Source organism: Lissotriton vulgaris, chromosome 1_1, assembly GCF_964263255.1.
Source record: "Lissotriton vulgaris chromosome 1_1, aLisVul1.2, whole genome shotgun sequence".
Classification (NCBI taxonomy): Eukaryota; Metazoa; Chordata; class Amphibia; order Caudata; family Salamandridae; genus Lissotriton; species Lissotriton vulgaris.
Window position 1 is genome coordinate 7,913,146 of NC_141685.1, and position 26,328 is coordinate 7,939,473.

The following is a 26,328-nucleotide window of genomic DNA, read 5'->3' on the forward strand; positions in this document are numbered from 1 at the left end:
GTAGCATGAACCAGCAGTCTTCAGGGTAAGACTTCAGTAGGCGAGTTAAGCAAGTTGTTTTACCATATATAATCCCTTGAATACCAAATGAAAGGAAACCACACAAGGTATATATCAAATATATATCTATTTAATCTAAACACAACCCCTCTGCACTCTTTATGAGGTCAGAGGTAAAAATACAATACAAGTCACACAGTTAATACACGATAAGTTGCACAGTATACGTTATGCCCTAGGGGCCTCACTAACCATATACTAAGAAAGTGGTATAAGTACCACGTGAGAGTTAGAAAGTAGGCCTAGGGCCTGTAGAATCACTGGGGCTACACTACACAACCAGTTGTTAGGAAATAGGAGACCGCACGGGCCCGCGTGCAACGTCTAAACACAGACGCAGGTTCCCATTGACTTTCTATGGAGTTCGTAAAAGTTACAAAGTTACTGTTTAAGGACACTTCCGGATGGACTAGGATGAAACCCTTTTAAACTAGGACACTTCGAGAGTCAAGACCCACGGGAGCACCGGAGTACTCGTGTTACCTCACCCAGGGAAGCCGGGTGCATAGGTGCCTTTTCGTGTCGGGTTTCATCATCGTTTTCTATGTAGAGCTGCAAAGAAGTGCTGCAGGGGACCAGAGGAAAAGTGTCCGGGTGGATCCAAGGGTGGATCGGTGATGTGAAGAACCTGAAAGCAGAGGGGACAGAGTCTGGGTCACTAGCCAGTGACCAGGAAGGAACCAGGAAAGAACCGGGCGATGTTGGGTGCTTTAAGGTGAAGAAGGTGAGTTTGTCTCTTCAGCCACGAGGTCCAGGAGGCATCAACAATGACCAGGAGCTGGATTAGAGCTGTACCGCAATGAATCTAGATGACTGCGGTGCTGGTATCTGGATTGGACCCATCAAGCCTTGGCAACCGTAACCCATGCAGGATGTCAAGATTGGCTCTGTTGCAGACCAGCAAGGTTTGTGGCACTTTTCCTTTTCAGGGAAGCTGGAGCAATCCTGGAGCAACCAGAAAAGCAAGTTAGATTCAAGATGGCATCTTTGGGGGGCTCACTAGCCAACAGGCAAGGAACCAGGAAGACACATCACGCACAAATGTAAAGGAGGGGCCCACGGGACACTCGCAGAGTGTGTGGGCTCGAGCTTCAGTGGAAATAGTGTTTGGGGCTGGGGCTTCTTGTACCCCAATGCACAACTTCCTGAGGATTCAGGAAGGAGTGCAGTTAGCAAAATGCAGGATGTTCAAGATGTCCAGTCGCACATCTCTCGTTACCGCCACATGTCTCAGCTTTGCTGTGGATGTGGGATGGGTCAGAAAAGTCTGGAAATCCAGTTCTTGAGTCACAAAGTCTTCAGGATCTGGGGGGAGCCTCGACGATGCAGACTGGCAAAGATGCTGTTGGTGCCTGTTTCACAGGGTGGTCTCTCCTTGACCACAAGGGAGATGTCTTCCATCTTCCAGTCAGAATGGAACATCGAAGGTCCAAGATGTGTCTTTCAAAGATTCGTCCAGGATAATCTAAAGTCCTGGGGACACAGCTTCTATACTTATACTTTGAAAGGGGGCTGGATTACCTGACTATTCAGAAAAGGGGGTGGTGATGAACAGAGTGTCTGAATTAAGCAGACCACTCTTACCCAGTCCAAAGATCAGGGCTTGATCCATCACTGTTATTTAGCTCACTGCCCCATCCCAGCTCAGAACCTGGCTATATGCAAATCAGTCTGTCCCTGGCCCAGTGCATCATGGGAACAGGGCAGACCAAACTACCAAGCCAATTCTTCACCAGAAAGGAGACAAGCTTCCGGGGACCGGTTTCTGGCATTTCAGCCGTCGTCAGCCCGGCTTGCTTGAATCCTGATGGAGCAGTGAGCAAGGGACTCATGTCTGAGTATACCCTGCCACACCTATAGTGGCCAATAACGATTCCGAAAAGGAGGTGGTGATGAACAGAGTGTCTGAATTAAGCAGACCACTCTTACCCAGTCCAAAGATCAGGGCTTGATCCATCACCGTTATTTAGCTCACTGCCCCATCCCAGCTCAGGATTACCTGACTAAGTCCCTCCTATGGGTGGAACTGAGAAGGGGGTGGTTACACCCCTTTCCCTTTGTCCAGTTTTGCACCAGAGCTGGGGCTGAAGTACCCCAGCAACTGGTTTGAACCGGGTATGCATGGAGCACCTTGTGTGCCCCAGGCAGTGTCTAGGTTCATTCACTGAATGCAGCCCTCCCTGCCCCAATACACAAAACCCCTGTCTGGGGAGGTGATGCCATCTCCCTGGACAGGAAACCTATTGTCCAGGCCTTCCTTGCAGGAGTGTTCCCCAGCAACAGGAGGTCAGACCTGTGTCTGTGGCAGCAGCATCCATTTTTTGATGCTGAAGCTCTGTTTAACTTTAACCGGGTAAAGCAGTAACTACATGTCTTCTCCCTCTAGAAGGGTGGAATGCTACCCCCTGGCGGGGGGGGGGGTAGTATTCCAAAGTGTTTGATACCTTACACAACATGATTTGATAAAGCCAAACCTAATCTTTTTCCAAACAAACTACGCGGTGAGATGACTACACGTTATTACATGCACCGCAGAGATTGGATGCGGATCTTGGCACAACTCTAACTACGCAGTCCTAACAAACAGTAGTAGTAAATATACAAAGGACTGGCTAGCAGTGTAACAAGGTGGCTATCCCTTTCATTCTTGGACTCTTAAAAAAGAAAGATTCCATGAACAGACGTACTCTTTGAAAGATTCATCATTGACATAGTCACATCACGTTCTTGCCCTGAAGAAGTCCTCTGGACGAAACCCGTTGGCTACGTTTTTTGTATGAAGCAAAAGAATAAAATACATTTTAAGCCCTACTGAACGGATTTCTTAAATTTTTACTTGATAATTATTGTTTGATTTGGGGAGTGCTGAACCAGTGTGCTTTATTGTAATGTTTTGATAAAGCCAAACCAAAGTTAGCATTAACCGCGAGGATTATAATGCACTTAAGACTATATGGCATGGCTATATCATAGAACAGCTATATGGAGATGGTTCAAAAAGCTGCAGAGGGGCTCAGCGCATGCTAGGGCACCCTCTCACATAAAACCAAGCACTCTGCCTCCAGGATTGTCGAGGATTAACATAGGAGTGGCTTACAGGTGTATATGTGTCTATATGGAAGGGTAGATATAGGTATACTATATCTAAGTAAGGGGTGATTACACCACCTTACCCAGGCTGTGTGAACAGACCTGTGGTGTCAGTTTGGAAGGCAAACCAGGGGTAGCACAAAATATGGTGATGCCCCTGGTAGGCCTAGGGTGCACCTATGCCCTGGGTACCTATGGTACACTATACAGGGTCTCACAAGGGACCATAAAGTGCATGGTATCAATTTAGAGAGAGAACAGCTGGGCTGTGGGTCTGATTAGCAGGCCCAAAGCCACACTAAAGTCGAAAAACCAGAGAATCACAGCAAAAAGTGGGGGTGACCATAGGAAGCAGACCCAACTCTCCTACAGATAACACAAGTTTCCTATTCACTCTAGCCAACAATGAGGGACAGGTTATATTAAACGTGCTCAATAATAAAAGTCAGAGCTAATTGGAGACACTGGCTTCTTAATACATCCAACCAGGAATACATGACATGGCTACATGCAGACACTGTTGTCTTTTTACATACGTTCAGGAACAAGGGACAGGGCTTTTGCAGGCACCAGTTCCCTGTTGTACCCGCTCACAAACAAAGACAAGGCTATAGGCAGACACTTGTCTCCGGGACTCCTCTATCCTGTCACTTCTAGAAATGGCAGAAACCTTCCTTGGCTGTACAGACCAGGACCCCAAACTACCTGTCTGGCTAGCCTTCTGGGGGTGTATGCCCTCTGACTAACGACCCTTGACCCTGCTTCCAGGCATGTCGCTCCCCACGCTGCTTAGCTCCACCTGACTGCACCCGTGCTACCCCCCTGCTCCTGCCTAGTTCGAGGCCCGCCTGGTAGGCCTTGGGCTGCCCGTAACTTTCTCTGCTGTGTTTTTTTCCTCTACTGTTGCTCTGGTGTTTTTGTAATTTGTGCTCACTGCTTGGTGCTTACTGCCGTAATTCTCCCAAACTGTGTCTCTCTTCCATTGTTGTCCCAGTGTTTGTTTTTAAATAAATTGTGCTTACTGCCCTGTATTTTTGTCTGATATTGTATTTTGTGATCCCTGATTGTGTATTTTTTCCCTCCCCGCGCCCCCTCGCCGGTCCCGCTTCCCGCCGATGCGTCCCCTGCGGCCCCGCCCCCCCGCTACAATTCATCTGTCGCCCCCCACTCAGCTGTTCCTCCCTCCCACCTCCCCTTCTTATGGCGGCCGCTACGCGGCCGCGCCACTGGCGCGCTGAAGGCAAGCCAGTCTGTGCCGGTCCGCGCCTAGCGCAAGGACCCCTGACCCCCACGGATGCAACAACTCCCGACTGAACTACAACACCAGCACCCTCCATGCACTCAACACCCGCTGAGAAAACGCCTGCTACCGGGCCACCCCGAAGTGCACCCAAGGACCCTTCACCTGCCGGAGTTGCAGCTTCACCAGCATCCGGCCAGCCAAACTTCCAACCAAGGAACCCAATTACCTCAACTGCATCCTCCTCAACACCCGCTCCACCAGCAAACACGCGGTCAAACTCTGGAACCTCCTCGACTCTACCACTCCGGACGTCGCCTTCCTGACAGAGACCTGGATGAACCCCGCCTCAGCCCCTGACTTCGCCATAGCCATCCCGGAAGGCTACAAGATCACCCGCAAGGATCGCACCAACAGGGTAGGAGGAGGAATCGCCATCGTCCACAGGAACACTCTCAGAGTCTTGACCAACACCGACGACACCCTCAGCACCACTGAACACATGCACTTCCAGATCAACACCGACCCCAACACCACCCTCAGAGGAACCCTCGTCTACAGACCCCCCCGGACCTGACCACAGTTCAGCGACTCCATCGCCGACTTCATCAGCACGCACGCCCTCACCTCCACAGACAACATCCTCCTAGGAGACCTGAACTTCCACCTCGAGAACAACAATGACACCAACGCCACCACCCTGATCGACAACCTCGCCAACCTCGGACTCAGACAGCTCGTGACAACACCCACCCACGCCGCTGGCCACATGCTCCACCCTATCTTCACCGCAAGCCCCCATATCTACTTCAAACATACCACTGAACCCCACTGGACAGACCACCACTGCATCCACTTCCCCTTCAGGAAGCCAACCACGCACCACCGCACTCAACAGAAGCCTCCATCCTGCTGGAGCAAAGTCACCAAAGACCAGCTAACCACCACCCTCACCCAGAACCCGCTCTTCGACCCCACCGATCCCGACACCACCGCCCGCAACCTCAGACAATGGATTGACGACTGCACCAACACCCTCGCCCCGCTCAAGACACCCTCCAACAAGCACACCAGCAAGAAAGCCACCTGGTTCACCTCCAGGCCTCCAAACGAACATGCAGAAAATTGGAGAAGAACTGGCTCAGCGAACAATCACCGGAGAGCTACACAGCCCACAAGAACGCCACCCGCAGACACCATCAACTCATCAGAGCCACCATGAGGACCTCCTTCAAGGACCGCCTAGATAACAACGCATACAACAGCAAAGAGCATCGTGAAGGAACTCTCCAACCCCAGCTCCAACACCAACGACATCCCGCCTTCACAAGACCTGTGCGACTCACTGGCCACCTGATTCCAAAGCAAGATCGCACACATCTACAACAGCTTCAGCGCCACGACCGCCCGACAACCACCACCCCCACGACCACCAGCAGCACCAACCGCCTGCTATCCTGGTCCAGCGCCAATGACAAAAACACTAGCAAGATCATGAACACCATTCACTCCAGCTCACCAGTGGACCCATGCCCACACAACATCTTCAACAAAGCCAGCACAGCCATCGCCCCCCATCTCCGGAGAGTAATCAACATCTCCTTCGAGACAGCAACCTTCCTGGAGATCTGGAAGCACGCCGAGATCAATGCCCTACTCAAGAAACCCAAGGCGGACCCCAAGGACCTCAAGAACTTCTGACCCATCTCCCTGCTTCCGTTCCCAGCAAAGGTCACCGAAAAAATCATCAACAAACAAGTAATCCGCTACCTCGAGGAGAACAACATCTTGGACCCATCCCAGTCCAGATTCCGCAGCAACCACAGCACTGAGACCACCCACATTGCCACCACTGATGACATCAGGAGCCTACTTGACAACGGAGAAACAGCGGCTCGCATTCTCCTGGACCTGTCAGCCACCTTCGACACGGTCTGCCACAGCACACTGTGAACACACCTACATGATGCACACATCCAAGGGAAGGCCCTGGACTGGACCACATCTTTCCTCTCCGGCAGAACCCAGTTCTTCCGCCTCCCCCCTTCCTCTCCAAAGCCATCGAGATCATCTGGAGCATACCACTGGGCTCTTCCCTCAGTCCCACTCTGTTCAACATCTACATGGCACCCTTTGCCCACGTCGCCTGACAGCACAACCTCAAAATCATCTCATACGCCAATGACACGCAGCTCCCTCACCAAAGATCCCCCACACCGCAAAAACCAACCTCCTCGAAGGAATGAAGGATGTCGCCGAATGGATGAAGAACAGTGGACTGAAGCTGAACTCAGACAAGATGGAGGTCCTCATACTTGGGCCCTCAGCCTGGGAAGACTCCTGGTGGCCGACATCACTGGGAACAGCACCAACACCCACCGACCACGCACGCAACCCAGGGGTCAACCTCGGCACCACCCTCTCCATGTCTAAGCAGGTCAATGCTGTATCCTCATCCTGCTTCAACACCCTCCATATACTCCGTAGGATCTTCAAGTGGCTCCCCACCGAAACAAGAAAAACAGTCACCCAGGCCCTCGTCACCAGCAGGCTGGGCTATGGAAACGCCCTCTACGCAGGAACGTTGGCCAAGCTCCTGAGACGGCTGCAACACATCCAGAACACCTCGGCTTGCCTGATCATTGAAATCCCCTGCCGCAGCCACATCACCTGCCTGAGAGACCTGCACTGGCTCCCCGTCAACAAGAGGGTCACCTTCAAGCTCCTCCTCCACGCACACAAGGCTCTCCACAACACTGGTCCAGCATACCTCAACAGACGTCTCAGCTTCTACACCCCCACCCGCCAGCTCCGCTCCGCAGACCTCGCCCTCGCCACAGTCCCTCACATCCGAAGAATGACCGCCGGTGGCGGATCCTTCTCCCACCTCGCCGCCAATACCTGGAACACCCTCCCCACTAAACTACGGCAGACCCAAGACCTACTCGCCTTCAGAAGACTCCTCAAGACCTGGCTCTTCGATCAGTAGCTGCACCTGTTTCCCCCCGTGCCTTGAGACCCTCACGGGTATGTAGTGCGCTATATAAATGTCTTGATTGCTTGATTGATTGATTGATTGACTAACTAATTTCCCCATCAGCCTGGGTGCAAATGTGCCTGGGGACAGGAGGAGGGCAGCTTCTGCTTTGGGAGTCAGCCTGCGTGCATATCAGAGGCAGTGCATTCTTTAAAGCTCACCTTCTTGATGGGCCACTTCACCTGCCCTCCTGTCAGGAAGGGAGGCATTACCTCTGTAGCAGGGATTCTGCCCAGAAACAGAAGTATGTTTGGGACCATAGAACATCGACATGTAGGGACTGAGTCACCACAACACCTCTGTACCTATGAGCCCGTGCCTGACTAGCTATAGTTCCCCACTTGCCCTCCTAACCCTACTAGAGAAACAAGCGAATTGGAACCCCAGAATACAACCCTCTCGACTCTCTCATGTAACACGGTAACAGGATACACCCTTTCTCTCTCTCACTGGTCCACAGTAAGATACACACATGACACAAAGGTAGTTCTACTTGACCTGTTGGAAGATCAGTGCGAACATCAGTTCACACTGCACTCCACTACTTGCGGAACTCCCTGGAGTTTTTAGTCACTTTGCGGAGATCCATGCAACAAAACTCTGTGACCTACGCCCAGGCCTGATCAGCATGGCTATTGTACCATATGCTATAAAAAGCCCTGTCATGATACAAGACAGAGTAACCTAACCCCCTTCTTCCTAATGAAGCTAAATGATTATATTTCAAAGATCACTGGGATAAGTAGCGGACCCTGTACCTTAGCATACGCAGATGGATGTCCTACATCTCAGCTGACGTAGTGATCTCGTCTCTGACCTTTCGCTCCATGAGTGTTTTTTCACTCCATTATATGACAAGACTCCTGTGCTCATAAACAGCAGCTGTGCTCTCATGCTATGCCATGGTGCTAGTGCCAGACCAGAGGGAATAACCAGGGGCATTGTTGTTTGACCTTGTCTAGGTTGTCCTAAATACCAGGAAAAGAACAGAACATGGAAATCCAGTATTTAGCAAAGCGCGGACTACTCACTCCTGAGGGTCTCAAGGCGCTGGGGGCCGCTGGGGAGTTCACACTACCAGGCAGTAGCTCAGATTCCTGTCTGGGCGATGGCAGCTGCAAGCTGTCAGCAGGAGCACAGGGAAGGCTGTGGCGAATAGATGGGCAACTTCTAAGGTAAATGCGAACAAGAGTGCTAGGAGGGAGAAATCCCTGCCTAACTGATGGGTGGACGTATTCAGCAACTATGCTGTTTGCATAATCTGATTCAAACACTTAACATACAACTTTTGATCAAAATATTGATGCTTAATCCAGTGTTAAATCAGCTTTTTGTGATTTATTCAATAAGTCAATGCCATTGTTCCAATGATTTCTTGGTAGCAGTTGTATTTGTAACCCACATATTTATTCAAACCAATGCATTTCGGGTCAGTGATGACCCTTCATCAGGGGTTTCTAAGGAAGCCACCAGGGTGCATGCCACATAAGTATTTTAAACAAGGTCAAGGTGCACCACTTCAATGTTTCCAGAAACTGTTAGCTCTGATGAGGTTAACAGAAAAAATCACATTAGTTGTTACTTGTATTCTTTAAAAGTTCTTTTATTCAGTTCAGTCGAAAGTGAAAAACACGCACAGGAGCTACAGCCGACGCGTTTCGTCCTCTTGGGACTTCTTCAGGGCAAAATCAATCTCAAGTTATTCCAAGATAATGCTGGAACCAGGGTAGTAAGCATAGAATGACGATACTGTCTGAGCGTCCTCCTCCGCCGGTACCTGACGGAGGAGGACGCTGCGTTACAAGCTGACCTAGGAACCAGGGGATGCATTAATTCACTTTATTAAGAGTGTTCAAGCAGGAGGATTAACAAATATTTCCCCTACAACAAGCATATAAGAATAGATCAGACAGTATCGTCATTCTATGCTTACTACCCTGGTTCCAGCATTATCTTGGAATATAATCCATACTTTGATGAATATATTGGCTCAATGTGACTACAAACAGACATACACTGCCTAATAAAAAGAACGGCTCTGACAGACTAAATTCCTCCACTGAGAACTGCTTTTCAAACAGGATGCTTCATTCAGCATATTAGAACGTCATGGACACACCTACGTACCCAATAACTACGGGAGAAGACCTAAGAATATTAACTTGAGATTGATTTTGCCCTGAAGAAGTCCCAAGAGGACGAAACGCGTCGGCTGTAGCTCCTGTGCGTGTTTTTCACTTTCGACTGAACTGAATAAAAGAACTTTTAAAGAATACAAGTAACAACTAATGTGATTTTTTCTGTTAACCTCATCAGAGCTAACAGTTTCTGGAAACATTGAAGTGGTGCACCTTGACCTTGTTTAAAATACTTTATAGTTCATGTTTTGAACCAACATTGTAACGGTGGGTGTTCTTTGAAGTGTGCACACATATTGTCCCATGTACTGCAATGTGGGTCTGAATTAATTTTTGGGAGAATATTTGACTAGGTGCTGCTCTGTTGGGAATCCTCCACCGTTGTTTTCTTCTTAAACTGCATGCCACATAAGTCCTGATAGTAAAATCATGTCAGATGTGAGGAGGCACGCTGTTTGATACCACACATGACCATATTCACCTCTACCATAATGGAGCTGGTGATCTTCAGTAAGCCCGACCACCAGGCCATGTTATCCTGTGCACAGCTGATGACTTATAATAGTCTTTAATGGAAATGACTACAATAGGGAAGTCTAAACTTGCATTTATATGTCCACGCCTTTACTGTACTGCACCCTGCCACCTGGGCTTTTGATACCTACCTTAGGTGACTGACATATATTAAAGACAGGGTTTTGACCTTGACACACACGGTGCGAGCAAATTCAAGTTGGAGCAATTATCACTGATCCTGCAGTCTGCAATGACAGGCCTACTGTCATCCCTTCACTTTGGTCACTCAGGGTGGCACAAATAGTGGTTCAGGCCCTTGTGACCTCTTTAACACCCATGCCCTGGGTACCCTTGGTAGAACTTTTCTGGGGATTAAAGTCCATGACCACTGGGAGTACCAATTGGCTAGATCATGTTTTAGGGAGAGAGCTCTGGCACTGAGGCCTGGGCAGCAGGTTCTGCCACTTTCATAACCATCAGCTTTAGAGCAAAAGCTTGTGGGTGATGACACAAAAGGGAACTTTACTACATAACTTCTGCCAGACAAACGGTGATCAGCAACTAATCTATATCCTGGTAGTTCTTATTGTCTAAGTGTAAAAACCTGTAAAGTCCATCTGCATTGGCATGGTCAGTCCCTGGTCTGTGTTCCACTGTAAAGTGCATACCCTGTAGGGAAATGGGCCACACCAACAATTTTCGGTTCCCTCCTCTCATCTGACTTAGCCATCTAAGGGGCATGCGGGTAGTGTGAACCTTGTAGTAAGTGCCAAACAGGTAGAGTCTCAGCTTCTTCAGGGACGAAAGAACAACAAAGGCTTCCCTCTCAATGGCCCTGCAATGCTGCTCTTTAGGGAGGAGTCAGTCAGTCAGTCATATATCTTTTATTCGGTTTCCATAATTTTTTAGGAACCATAAAAAGTACATTAAAACAAAGAATATATAAAAATTGGACGGCGGAAAGGGTTGTACCAAAATACAAAGTTTTCATAAATAGGAGAAACATTATACGGTTAAAATCATTCGGGTTATTATACAGACTGTTGGCAAAGTGCGAGTGCATTAAAAGACAATTTAGTCATATTTACACCGATATTTTATACATGTTTTAAGAAAACCAGCTACGCATTTGGCAATAAATTCAGAGTCTAGGTATTGTAGAGCAAGAAAAGCGGGACGACAGGATCTCAAACCCATAGATGACAATAGGGGGATAATCCAACGCTTTCGAGGTAATTCATAAAATCTGATAAATAGCGTAACATGGATTGTGGATTGATCCGATTTATCATCACATGGGCACTTAGTAATAGAGTTTGACCAATCTTGCTTTTTCTGAAAGGAAACAATGCGAAAGAAAATATTAAAACTAAACCGGGTCAACAGATATTTTTCATATGCATTTAGGTGGTATTTCAAGTAGGGTTGAATGCCTAAGGCAGATTGAACACTTAGGGTCTGGATATTGGAAATCTTGGTAATTTCTTTGGATATGCGGAGCTCCATCGTATGTGATGAGCATACCATTTTTAAGTTTTTCCTTGAAATGCTTAACAAGGTTGAGGGCTCAAAGAAATACATGGTTTATATCCTTAAAAAAGTTACTCACATCGGCCAGCCAGGGGATTTTTGTCCAGTAGGCCAGACCCAGGCAGTCCATAATGAGTGAGCGGGTCAAATTACACTGCTCCGTGGTCCAAACTCGGTGCCATATTAGAATGGGCTGGATTTTGATATTATCCGTGATGTAATCCATACCCAGCTCAATATGGCTACCGTAGATTGGAGCGCCTTTTGGGGTTCCCAACATGTACCTAATAAAACCGTTCTCTACCAGCTGAAGAGCTTCTACGGCAGCGTAGCCCCACACCCCCGCGGCATAGACTGCCACACTGTGGCATTTGGCATAGTATATTTTCAGAAGTTCTTCGGGAGGAGGCTTTCTAAGTTTACGTGCAAAAGTAACCAGGGCAGTTGTTGCGCGTAGAAACATTAATTTCCTACTGCACATGGCCTGCTTCCAGGACATTTTGTTGTCAAATAAAATACCTAGATAAGGGTACGTATTAGTACTTTCCAACTTATCTTTAGTGATAAAGATCGGTTTATGCTTCTTTACTTGCTTACCAAAGTGCTGGTGGTGTGGGGGACTCCGGCCCTACCTCCTGATATTGCAAGCTGGTTGATCCTGGCCCTCATCATTTGTTTATGACCTCTAATCCCATGTTCAGAAGGGTCTGTTTGGACAATGATCTCCTTTTTATATTCGGGTGCCTTCAGGACAGGTGCTGAGCACATAGCCTCTTTCAGGGTGTCAAAGGCCTTTTGGCATCCTGATGCCAATGCAGTTGGCCTTTCCAGGATTTGGAGGCAGGTTGAGTGAATGGTGCCATGCCCCTCCACAAACCTCCTGTAGTACCCAGTCAAGCGAAAGAAAGCCCAGTCTTGGGTCTTTGCCTTGAGAGCCTCCCACTCCAGAATCTTTTATTGGAGAGGTTGCATTTGGCCTCTACCTACAAGGTGCCCAAGAAGGGACACCTTCCTGCCTAAAAACAGTCCTCGGAGTTGTTTTCCTCTTTCTATGTGTGCAGCAGAAAAAAGAACGAGGAGAAAATATAAAGATATTTGTCAACAGTGTTGGTAAATCTGGAAATGCTTCAGAATCATTGGTGGGTGTGTGGTAACACCCTCGCTCCATCCATGGGATGTCTTCTCAGGGCAGAGTAATTCTGGGCCACGACTTGCCCTACGTTGTGTTACTCCAGAACCACCAAGCAATGCAGGGCCGTACAAGGTGGGTTTGCGTGGCTTTGTAAACCTTATGTTAGCTTGCTTGATGCAAGGCCGAAGCAATCTATTAATATATCCGGCCCTTGGCTCCTAACTGCTCGTTAGCTCTCTGGTGGAGCCGCAAATCAGATATTCCAAATCTAGTTGAAGCGCTTCCACCACAGTTTCACATTGCCACGTGCTAAGGGTGTGTTGGTAGGGACACAAGGTAGGAGCTAAGCACATATCAGTGGGGCCAGTAGTATGTTCAAAAGTGTGCTAAGCTAATAAGAAAAATGCACAAACATTAATCAAAATATATCCTATGGCAAAGCAAGTGTTAATGTATGAATATATTGTTAAAAGTGAATTTACCTTTGTACATCTGTGGTTGAAGTTTCCTCTTCTCTATAAAGAGAAACAAATTAAACTGAAATCATTATTCCTTGTTTTAAATACAAACTGATGTCCGAACAATAAATGTGTACAAATGCAGACTACATCAGCAACAGTCTCACAGTGTGTAGAGGAAAAATGATACAGTCTGCGTTGAGACGTTCCCTGGATCTCATCAACAAACGAGTACATTTGAGGATCAAAAGGTGCTTGTTCTAGAGTCTCAGGCCCAGAGTTATAATGTTTTCAGACAATGCACCAAGACATCTTGCTGCACTGCATGGAAGGGAGAGGGAAGGAAGGCACCTTATCTATCAAGATATGGCGCATTCCTGTTCTCTGCCTTTGCTGGTGCACAAACCGCTGCCTAGCGCCAACGCAGACACACCTTACACCATGGTGCAAGGGGGCCTGGGTTACAGGCAGGATTGTTTTTGTGTAGGAAGGTACACTTTCCTGCACACAAACAACTGTCAGAGTTATTTTCCTCTTTCTAAGCATGCTGCAGAATGTTGCACACCTAGAAAGAGGAAACAACAAGAACACATAAAGATATTTCTTGTAGCGTTTCCCCTGGGAAGGCATGGAATTCTGAGGCTTTCCCATGTCTACTAGTATTGGTTAATATTTTATGCCCTCCCATGACAGATTCACGCAGGCAGCAACTTGCGCCACCTTGTCTTACTTCAGCTTTACCGAGCCACAGAGGTCCACACCAGGTGGCCTTGCGTTACTTGGCAAATCTGATCTATGGATGGCGTTGCCCTTGAAACACCTTGGAGGTGAACTGGCTTCCTCTGTGGTATTTTGCTCTCCTGTCTGACCAATAATGTGCTCCATGTAGTGCATATAAAACTAGAAATTGATTTAGAAGCAAGATACGCGGGTTTATCTGCAAGAATGACTCCTCTATCACATGACAGACTGTCAATCAATCAATCAATCTAGATGCATAAAGTGCAGCTAATCACCCAATAAGTTATCCAGGCACTTGCAAGTTATTCGAACAGCCAGCTCTTGAGGGCCATTCAGAATTCCGGAAGCGAGGTGATGGCCCAGAGGTGCGTGGGTAGACTGTTCCAGGTCTTTGCTGTGATGTGGAAGAGGGAACGTCCTCCACTTCTGCTCCGGTAGATGCAGGGAGTATGGGCAAGTGAAAGGGAAGCGGAGCATAGTCTTCTTAACCATTGGTGGACATTCAGGTGGTGGGTAATGTAGGTTATGTGGAGCCTTGTGTAAGTGGGTCAGGAGCTTGAATTGGCATCACTACTGTATGAGGAGCCTGTGGAGTTGCCTGGGATAGAATGGGATGTGGGTTCATCAGGGAAGGTCAGGATGAGTCTGGCTGCAGCGTTCTGTATGGTTGTAAGTCTCTGTAGGAGGTGTATGGCAATTCCTACGCAGAGGGCATACCATAGGTTGACTATTGATGAGGGCTTGTGTCACAGTGTGAACTGACAAGCGCAGTAGCCATCCTGGTATGTTGAATTCCAGTGCTTGGCAGGGATGAAGGAGAAGGCGTCCTGGCCTGACTTGCTTATGCTGATGCATGAGATTCATAAGAGGAAAAAAGTTATGGAGCGTAGCTGTCTGGAAGGTTGGAGAGTTGAAGTCGGTTGTTGAGGTATGCTGGTCAAGTGTTGTGGAAGGCTTTGCAGGAGTGGATGTATGAGGGGTCTAGCCAATAACAAAATAATTCTACAAAGAGCTGCAGTTCAACTAGTCATTACTAGATGTCCCTCATGAGTCAAACGCAACAGCATTTGACTCGTGAGGGACACCTAGTAACGACTAGTGGAACTGCATCTCTTTGTAGAATTATTTTGATATTGGATACTATAATATTCACTGCCCACTGCTAATCTCGTCCCATAATGCTTTGCAGGGCCTTTGGTGGGGATTGTATTTTTGCCCATAACTGTGCTTGGGGTGGTCCTAGGAGGATGGGACCACCACTGAATCGTTCAGCATGATATGCTCTTTGTGTTCAAGGCGTCTGCTTGCTCCTCCCCCTAGGTTAGGTTAGGGGGGACCCCAAAATCATCACCTCTGTCATTGCCTGATATTTTCATTTTCAAAGTTCACTTTTGTGAATTGGTTTTATGCTTTTTAACATGTAAAGTTGCTTTACCAAAGCATTTGTGGGTGCAGTTTAGTAGCTGCATACGTGGAGGAATGGAGTTTTTGCCTCAATTACATGTTTTTAATGGAATGGGTAGTTAACAAATCTCCGCAAACTCGGGTAGGGGAGCGGAGTTCATTGCTCAGGGTTATAAATTATGGAGAAGGCGAAAGGAGGAGCGCAGTGCGGCAGGCAGCTAGGTCCGAGGAGGTCCTTTGATTGGTTAGTGGACCAGTCCATGATAAATGGAAACGGGGGCTCAGGCACCTGCTCAATGGGGTCGCACAGTGGCCACCATTAAGTATGCCCTAAGGGAGGGAGGAGCGTAACGTTTGGGCTACAGACGGGTGGGAATCCATAGTGAGAGAAGGCAGGGGAAGAACAGGTAAGGAGATGGTGGAGGCTAGATGTGGGTAAAGTGATGGAGGGAGGAGGTGGGGGTAGATACTGAAGCAAAGGGAGAAGTGGGAGAGATAAGAGGAGCAAAAGCAGAAAATGCAACAAGTCAAGGCAACAAAAACAGACACAAATACCGGCACAAAAAGACTAGGAAAAGGGACAAAAATGTGTACAGAAGACTGCGTTGAAAAATGAAATGGCACAAAAGACAAATGCACAAAAGAGAAATGAGCACTAAACCAAGACATCTCAAAAGAGCACAAGAGCTAAAGCACAAAAGACAATAGGACACAACAGAAGACAAAACAGCACAGACGTGAAGCACAAAAGAGCCCAAAAGGCAAAATACGTAGCACTTGTCAAAATGAGAGCGGGAAGGAGTGAGTGAGAGCAGGAGGGTAAGAGAGCAGTGCAGCAAGGCAGGGCCTCACGGCAGATGGCCAGATCTGAGCGGGCCGTAGACTGGTCAAATGACCAGTCCAAAGTAAGTGGGAGCTTGGGCCTAGGCCTCTAGAAGTAAAAACAATGGGTGGGCATAATTCTGGGCCTAGTACTACTTCATATGTCCATATTGGATGTGAGATAAGAAATATGCTGAATGCAACAGCACATGAATAGTGAGCGTGAGCAGCCACTCGCCAGATGTGCTTTTAGAGTCGGATTTCCCCCCAACTTAAACATGTTTTAGCACTGTTTTATTAACACAAAATGGATGTGAAGTAACATTTTGTGCTATGGAATTTACTGAATGAAGCAGAATGTAAGTAGCGCGTGCAATCACGCACTCATGCTCAATAATTGTGCTCTCATGGCAGGATTTATCCTCCAAATTACGTGAGCTGGTGTACAGAAATTACTCCAATTACTCAAGCGTAATTAAAGTTCCGATACGGGCCTAGAAAACACTAAGAAATGGACATAGGTAGATCAGTAGGCTCAGTCATTATATAAACATTATTTTCAATCAAATAAATCAAGACAATGAAATGAAAAAACAACTAAAAACTATTAACCCAGTGAATAAAATATTTTCAGAACTCTAGTTTCTGCTCACTTCTGTCTGTTCTGTGTTTTATCCTCTTAGTCACCTTCCCTGTTGCTCCAGCCATCACTAGCCCAGCTCTCTAGGAATCACGGATACACAGGGATGAACATTCAAGGTCCCAAATCCTCCTTTCCCAGATTTGGGGGTTTCTCCTGAAGTAGACAGTGTCTGATTGAAGATACCTGATTATTGCTTGATTCTTGAAGCTCTGCTGCGTCCTCTCATGCATGACCCAGTCGAGGTGTTTGCATTTCTATTATATGGTAATTCCTTACCATAATTAAACCTGGGAGTAGTTCGCAAAGTTGCGCTACACGTAGGTATGCAAAGTTCACTTTGGACTATGCAAGCTACGCGTTGCGTTATGTGAACTGCATAGTGCGCTGTTCACGATGATTGCACAGTGCCGTATGCTTATCCGCACTGTGCAATCATTGAAAACAGCATCTTGCACAGTGCGAGCTGTCGTTTTCTGCTGCTCGAATAGATTTGTACTCGAGCGGCAGCTTTCTCAACACAGACTGGTAGTTTCTCATCGCGAGCGGTCGCAAGCATACGCGACCACTCGCAATGAGAAACCTGACCTCCCTGCATTGAGAATCTCGCCGGGAGGTTTATTTTCCACGCTTGTGATCGGCAACTTGATGTTGCTGATCACGAACAAGGAAAGAGTCTCGTGGGGTGTCATTTTGCTCGCTCGCGGTCACCAACTTGACATTGAGGACCGTGAGCAAGCAAAAAATGACAGCTGCGCTACGCTGCACATGTTCACACTGTGCTACATGCAATTTGCATAGTGCGAAGTAGCGCAAACTACGCGAGTGTAGTTGTTCGCCCAGGGTTAACCATGATGCTACAGTGTACAAGAGAGACACAGAGACTGTGATTGGCTGGCACTATCAATGAGTCATCCTGCATCACACTCTGGGATACTCAAATGGTTGGGAATCACCAAGTGATGGACATGGAGATGAGTTAACGCCACAGACCCACAGCACCCAATTAGTGCTGTCCAATCCTTCAGAAATTGCAACAATACTACAGTGTGTCTTTCATGATGTTAGCTTTCATAACTTAATTGTTCCTCTTGGTCTTCTTTCTCTTACCTGAACATTCCACTCCAGCATCTCTTCTGAATGGACAGGCATTATGCCCCCACGCACCATGAGGACAGTCGAAGAAGGACGCCTCTGCTCCTGTGCATCGAATCCGACTCAGCCACACTGGGTGCCATCCTGCTCCAAACACTCCATTGCTACTTAGTGCTCTGAAAGCTGATCCGCATCCAAGATGTCTACAGACCACCTCAGCATCCTTCATATCCCAGTGAGAATCGCAGACCGTCCCCCATCGCTTCCCATGCCGGACCTCCACCCTCCCGCTGCATTCGTCACCAGCATTGACCAAGCGGATCTTATCGACAACACCTGTGGCCAATGGGAGAGAAGGGAACAGAAGTTGAGTACATTGACCACTTCTAGAAAGGAGACATTCAAAGGTCAGTAAAGAGGTCCAATGTCAGCAGACAGCAGCTGTCACTGCTTCTCCTCCCTGAGCTCACAGATGGGCAAACAGATCCCAGAAGCTGAGCATTGTCCTGTTGTAAATCCTGAATTTATATATATGGTAAGATCTAAAAATAGTCTGTGAATTAAATACACCATTTAGAGATTCTGGCATATTAGCAGAAGCTCACCATTAAATACATAGGTACAATAAATGAGTACAAATAGACTGTTGTTAACACATGATGCAACATGGGTTACTGGTCTTAAACAATCATGTGCATTGGTAGAATAAAATCAGTTTCCTGGGAGCTTTTTGAATGGATAACTTTAAGAATATTAGAATCTTTCCTAGAAGAATATTAAAATATTATTAGACCATAGAATTTAACAGTCTATAATTCCCACGCTGGTGGCCTGGTTTAGAATTTGGCAGGTAGAGTAAAGGCAGTCAGGGTGGTATGTCCAGCAAACCTTCACCCACCAAATTTCACGCCGGGACACTCCTTGGAGTATATGCGCGTGGTACAAGTGTGAATAACATAACAACATAACATTTAAAGCTCACTGTTCTCTTTTGTTCTAGGTAATCTGTCCCTCATGATCTCAAAAGGAGAACAACCATTCATGATGTTTGTAGTGGTCCTGTACATCCTCGTAGTTTTAAAAACTTGCAATTCCCAAATGTCATAATCTAAACCCGCTAAATTTATTGCATTTCTGAGGGCTCTGTTAAACCTTTCAATAGTACTGTTATTCCTGGGATTGTACAAGGAAGTGGTGCAATAAGTTATCCCAACTCTTTTAAAATAAAGTCAGTATCAACTTTTTCAACAATTTTAATAACTGGCCATTTAGAAAAAGTATCAATGAGAGCCAGAATAAATGTATGATTTGGTCCAATGAGCCCCATGGTATCCATCGCGATAGTATTCCATGGATTGTCAGGAATGATGTGATCTCCCATATTAGGTTTGATGGTAATGAGAGATTTGTCAGATTTAGCGCACAAGATACAATTCCTTACAATGGGTTCAATGAATAAATCTACACCAGGCCACCGCATTTTTTTAACCATTTGCTTAGTTCTGACAATGAACTATGACCTTCATGACCATGTAGAACTATGCTGTGCCTTAACTTGTTAGGAGGAATGACGCAATCTCCTTTTCTACGTATATTATCGTTGCAGGATAATTCATTTCTAACCTCCCATAACATCTGAGATCAGAACTGATGTATCTTTTGTTTGGCCATCCACTCAAAACATAACTCTCCACTTTTTTTAATAAGATATCTTTGTCAAACTCTTCCAACCACATTTCCTGGTCAATAGGCATACACCCTTCCTCATGCACTAAAGCAATAGGAAAATAATCCCACTCATTATGAATGTCTTCTTTAAGTGGTAAGGGCATCCTAGACAAGGAATCAGCTGTGACATTGTTCTTGCCAGGAACATAGACAATCGTGTAGACAAAATCTTAGAGACACATAGACATGCGTGCTATGCGAGCAGAAGATTTTAACATGCCGTCTGTGGTGAATACACGTATAAGGGGTTTGTGATCACTCCTTATTAAACATTCTTAATCCAGACAAATATCCTAAAGTGCTCCAAGCCCAAACAACCGCTAAGGTTTCTCTTTCAATAGTCGAATACTTCTCCTACGCAAGAGTGAGTGCTCTGGAAGCATGTGCAATGATGGATTCTTTATCAGATTCAGATTTCTAAGCAAGAACAGCTCCCAATCCATTTGAGCTAGCATCGCCTCGGTGCCTATTCCAATCATGGAGTCCCACTCTGCAACTCTGGGCAATAGCTTGCTTAATCTCCACAACGGCCCCCACAACGCTAAGGATGCATGGCCTCCACCTTGGGGGTGCCAAGGATTGGACGCCTCACAGGGAAAGACAGGATGGGTTCCACAGCGGTATTCGTACAAGCGCCTTGAGACCCTTGCGGGTGAGTAGTGCGCTATACAAGTGTCAATTTACATTTAGTAGTAATGATGCATATTATTGAAGGGTTAAAACCTGACAGAGCGGTAGCAGAACAAATAGCTTTCTTAACATCAAGAAATTCAGTTTCACACTCATTGGACCATAAAAAGGTGTTCTTGTTCTTTACCAATTATCTTATGCTAACAGTACGACAAGAAAAATTTGGAACGTATTTTGAGTAGATGTCCGTTAATCCCAGGAATGACCTGACATCATCTTTAGACTTGGGGTGAGGTGCAGCTTGAATAGCCTCAACCAAATCAATCTTAGGCTTAATGCCCTCTTCACATAGCTCATGACCAAGATTATTTACAGATTGAACACCATAATTTGCATTTGGAATGTTTTCCAAATGATCCCTGAGAGCACCAAGTACCTTTTCCAATGCAGCCATATGTTCAAATTCATTACAACCAAAAACCAGAATATCATCTTGAAAACAAATTGCATTTTTGCAATTCTTCAAAATGTCTTGCATGACGCATTGGAAAATAGCTGCTGTGGAAGTTAGTCCACAAGGCATTCTATTGTACCTAAAACAGCCGAAAGGGGTGATGAATGAAGTGTAATCTTTGCATTTCTCATGAAGTTCAATTTGGTGGTACGCGGCAGATAAGTCTATAGTGGAAAATATTTTGGCACCACGAACACTGGCTAACATTTCAGATATATAAAGTAACAGGAATTGATCTACAACAATGTTATTGTTGAGATGGTGCAAATCTTTGCAGATCCTAATCTTGAAATTGGCACGCCTGGCTACTACGATGGTTGAAAACCATTCAGAGCATTCAATCTTCTCAATAATCCCTTCTTCAACTACAGTATCAAGTTCTATTTTCACTTCTTCTCGTAAAGCTATAGGAATATTGCGTGCCTTGAAAATCTTGGGACAAAAGTTTTCTTTTAAACATATCTTATGTTTAAAACTAACCAATTTGCCAATCTTATCTTTAAAGATATTAGGACATTTTTTAAACATGAGACTATCAATGGCATTTTGCTCATCAATAAACATGATGGGATCTGGACTGTTGGGATTTAGAATAATATCGAGCTTACCTTGTTCAGTCCAACTGAGAACTGCAGGACCTTTCTTAGAAATATACAATTTAGCAATGCATTCACGATTCTTTAACCTGAAGACTAAGGGGCCCATTAGGATGGTGGTCGGAAAACCACCTCGACCACCATGGAGGCGGGAAACAACCGCCCGCCGGGTCCGCGGATAAACCGGTGGTCAAATTAGGAACAACCGCCAAAAAAGACTGACCGTGGCGGTAGCGGGCCAACAAAAAACGCCCTACGTGGGCGGTGACATCCAAAAACCGATCGGAAACGCAGCAGAAAAGCTACAACCCGCCGCAAGTAAAGTGGAGACACCGCAAGGGAAATTAGTATATCCCCGATGGTCCCACGGTACGAACCGCTGTTTCCGACCGCACGTTCGCATACTGCAGTGAATGGGAGAACCAGCGGTAGAGCTGCAGCATGACCACCGCAGCGGACAATCCTCATAAAACATGGCGGATGATGCAAAAACACCACAACAAAAGCAAACAGTGCATACAAAATATGTAGCCATGCCCCCAAATACACAAAACACTTCCAAATGAAATAAATCTATAAATGCCAAACAAAAACATAAATATTCCAGGACAACTCCCACAACACACCTGACAGTAATACCCCATTATGACACACCCACACAGCTGAGTATAAAACCAGCCCTTTCACTGACCACAATCCTTTGCAACATTCCAGAAGCAAAGGGCACACACCAGACCTGATAGGAGAGGTAAGACAACACAGAACAACCACCACCACCACCACCACCATCACACCAGCACCAACAATCCCCCAGCACATAACACAGCACACACAAAAACACAGCACCCACCATCTACACCTCTGCGCCCACAAACACTTCAAACACCACACACCATGGCATCACATAAAATGCCCAAATTCACAGAGAGTAAGTTGACAGTCATGGTAAATGAGATAGTCAGAGTGGAACCACTACTGCTTGGTAGCCTGGTCCAACAGACACCATTAGCCACAAGGGCACAAATGTGGGAAAGGATAGTACAAAGGGTCAATGCAGTAGGGACCACCCCGCGATCCAAGAAGGAGATCATGAAGCGGTGGCATGATCTCAAGAAGGTTTTCAAAGAGAGGAGAATCAAGAACCGGAAGCTGGCTGACAGGACTGGCGGTGGCCCTCCCATTCCAGCAAGACCATACACACCATGGCAGGAGAAGGTGCTTGCCATACTGCATCCTGAGAGTCTCACAGGAGTATCCAGAGGAGTGGAGGCTGGTAAGAACAAACAAATGTCAAACAACACATTGATATGTACTGTATTGCACATCAAAGAACACACACCACACCAGACAAATCACATCCATCTGCACCACACACCCAAATAAACCTGTCCCACAGATTCAACAGACACCCACTCCCATGTACCCTAAACATCTATTGCAATGTAACCATGGGAGAATTTGCACAGTCAGCCTGCACTACTACTCCCACTTGGAAGCCATTGCATTGTTCACCAAACAAACATACATGTAGGTAGCCATCTTACTTGGGAGGCCTGATTGGGGAAGGAGGCATGTACCACTACTCCCACCATGCCCTCTGTCCCACACCACAGCATGATGAAGCCCTCCCCCCACACCACCCAGGAGCACATGGAAGCCATTGCATTGTCCAACCTCACCTTACAGGTAGGTAGCCATCTTGCTTGAGAGGCCTGTTTGGGGGAGGGAGGCCTTTACCACTACTCCCACCATGCCCTCTGTCCCACACCCCAGCAGGATAGAGCCCTCCTGTTGGACTTGGCCCTTATTGCCGGTTCACCCCTAAACATTTTGCTTTGATATGTGACTTGGTGTTGGTTGTTTTGGCTTCTGCGCACTTTAACACTGTGTCCCAGTGTAAAGTGCGTGCGCTCTCTGAGTGCATGTTGTGAGATTGGCCAGCCCTCCCATAGGAATGCATGGGGAATGTATGTGTCCATGGTAGTTCCTGATGTGTGGGGAGTACAAGGTCGAGTTTGGTATGTGCGGACTCGTGTGATTAAATGCTGCGTGATGATGTGTGCGGATTGAATGTGTCTGGTGTGGAAGTGCCACTTCTAGAAGTTGGCATGTCTGTGTAGTAAAGGTGAATTGACTGCCTGGCTTATGATTGACTGGAGCTGGCCAGTGTGCCTGGCTCCATGAGTCAGGATGGGTCTGCCCCGGTGATGAATGGGGATATCTGCATGTTGATGGCAGGGAGGAGCTGCACCTGGGACCTGAATAGGGCTGGGCCTTCCCTACACAATGCTGGCTCCGCCCCCTGTGGTGCGACTGATGAACCTAGCCTGTCCTGTGAATGGGCAGAGGGGCTGAGCACAACAAAGTGCTCCAGGGTGGTGCTTTACTTTCACAATGCTGGCTCCACCTCCTGCACCTGTGTCACAAAGGATTTCTGTGTATAAAAAGGGGCTGTGACCCCATGAAAATGTTCTTTTTGTTCCTGACCTGAGAGGGGGACCTGCTGCTGCTGGGCACCAGGAAGAACCGCCACTGGGGACTGCCACCCTGTTGGAGGCCCCTGTGAGCTGGCCCTTGGGCCCAGCCTTTGCCCGCTGCCTTCCTTAGGACTTTTGCTGGACTTGTCACTTTGTTTTCCTAAAGCGCCTGGGCAGCGCCTGATTTGTCGTTCAGGGGAGCGCTGTAGTTTTCAACTAAAGCCCAGAGCTGCAATCCCCTTTCTCAAGGGATGCCCCGGCGTGGGGATCCCCCTTTTGCTGATTTATGGCACGGGTGCCCACCCCACTTATCTGCTGTTTTATCCTCCGAGCAGGAGCCTACCTCGCCTTATATTTCAATTTAAGAGGGAGCCCACCCCTCGTTTGCCTGTCTTGCATTTTATCCTCACGAGGGTGCCTATCCCTCGGTTGCCCTGAGATAATCACCGCCAGCGGCCCGAGAGCTTTGGGAGGGCCTCCCCCCCCCCTGTTGCCGACGTCAGGATCGCCACGCTGGGATTGGCCGCAGCATTGAGCGTCCCCTAGCAACGCAGGGGCTCATCAGTGGCGAGCCATGCTGCCATTGGCTGCCCCGAGAAATAAGCAGGAAGCAGACAGGAGCCTACCCCGTGCTTCTAACCCAGAGAACAAGCGAGTTTTTCACACAGGGGCTCCCGGGAGCGAGAGAGAGCCCTGGAGTGCAGCGGGGGAAGTGTGGAGAGCCCTGCCCGCCACCAGTGAGGACTCCTGGCCGCAGGAGCAAGACCGGGTGAGTAATAGAGCCCCGTGGTGCCCAGGAGAAAAGGCCCAGAATGTGGGACTGGCCCGAGGAGTCTTGCAGAGTCGGTGAGTGCTGCCCCTGTGTTTATTTCTGAAGAGGAGGGCATCAGGGCACATTGCCGGTGCCCGCCCCTCCCCTCCCCTCCTGCGTGTGCTGTCATCGCGTTAGGCCACATAGTCTTGGTGGGAGTCTCAGAGCAGGACTCCGGTGTTGGGGACATTTCAGAGGGTAGAGCGGCCCCAGTTGGCAGCGGGCCGCTCCCCCAGAATGGCAGCAATTTTGTACCTAGAGCCCACGAGGCTCCAACGTATGACCCACCTGCTGAATTAGATCCTGCAAGGCTCCCACATTGTTTTGGGCCCATTGTTTATTTGAGAGAGCCAGGGAGCACGCTGGTGCCCAGGCTCAGTTCCCCAGCTGCCAATGTGTAAAAGGGCTTGTGTGTGTGTTGCGCAAGCCCTTTTACACATTGCATCCAGGATGAGCCTGACTGCTCGTGCCAAGCTACCAAGGGGGTGAGCAGGGGTTATCTTTGCCATGTAACTCCCTTGCCCTGACTAGAGTAGTGGTTTCTTCCTGGCTTTGGCTCAAGCCTCATCCAACCAGAGACCCCTTTCCTAACACCTCCCCCTCTCAGGAGCACTTGAAAGCCATTGCATTGTTCACCAAACAAACTTACATGTAGGTAGCCATCTTGCTTGGGAGGCCTGTTTGGGGGAGGGAGGCATGTACCACTACTCCCACCATGCCCTCTGTCCCACACCCCAGCAGGATAGAGCCCTCCCCCACCCAGGAGTACTTGGAATCCATTGAATTATTCACCAAACACTCTTACAGGTAGGTAGCCATCTTCCCTGGGAGGTCTGTTTGGGGGAAGGAGGCCTGTACCACTACTCCCACCATGCCCTCTGTCCCACACCCCAGCAGGATGGAGCCCTCCCCCACACCATCCAGGCGCACATGGAAGCCATTGCTCACCAAACAAACTTACAGGTAGGTAGCCATCTTCACTGGGCTGGCTGTTTGTGGGTGGGAGACCTGCATCATTACACAGAGCACCAAGTGCATGCAATGCATCAATACCTGACATGTACGAGTAACTGATGTACCTCTGCACCATGTAATGAGGCACAGTATTGCACTTAACGATAATAGTGAAGATCTCTCAATTGTGTAGTGTACAGACAGTGGATGACACGCAGCTAACATAATACTTGCACAGTGCCCAACACTGACCATTCCCCATCTAATCCACAGGTGATCAAGAACTCACTGCTGAGGACAACAACAATGACGAGCAGAGCCAGTCTCCACCCCCGGTACATAGACTCTCGGATGTAGACTCCTAGGAAAGTTTGGACGATGACCTCCAGGCCGGCCCATCTGGTGTGCCAGGGACCAACAGGTCCCAGGCCCCCATCCTCCCCACCACCATGTCTGCTGCAACAACAATAGCACAGCAGACCCCTGCAGTCACGGCCTGTGCCTCCACCGCTGCCACCTCCACCACCACCACCACCAGTGCCACCTGCAGTACCCTCCCTGTCCCAGGGGATGACCAGGACACACCAACAACTGTGGACCGCAGGGAGAGTGTGCGGGGACCCACAGTGGTGAGGTAACAGGTCTGTGGCAGCAGGGCAGGGGGGAGGTCCAGGGTCACCCCCAGACCTCAGGAAGTTGTTGGCACACCATCCCT

The 26,328-nt window shown here is 47.8% G+C and overlaps 1 protein-coding gene across 1 annotated transcript in view; it reads right to left on the reverse strand.

Annotated features, from left to right (window-relative positions):
- The window catches only part of LOC147736943 (scavenger receptor cysteine-rich domain-containing protein DMBT1-like), a 533,293-nt gene that overhangs the window by 357,208 nt on the left and 149,757 nt on the right, over nt 1-26,328 (reverse strand). The window contains exons 5-6 of the mRNA XM_086922344.1: nt 17,919-18,239; nt 13,226-13,258 (exon numbers count right to left, since the gene is read on the reverse strand). Coding sequence (XP_086778470.1) covers nt 13,226-13,258; nt 17,919-18,239 — 354 coding nt within the window. The remainder of the gene's footprint in view (nt 1-13,225; nt 13,259-17,918; nt 18,240-26,328) is intronic.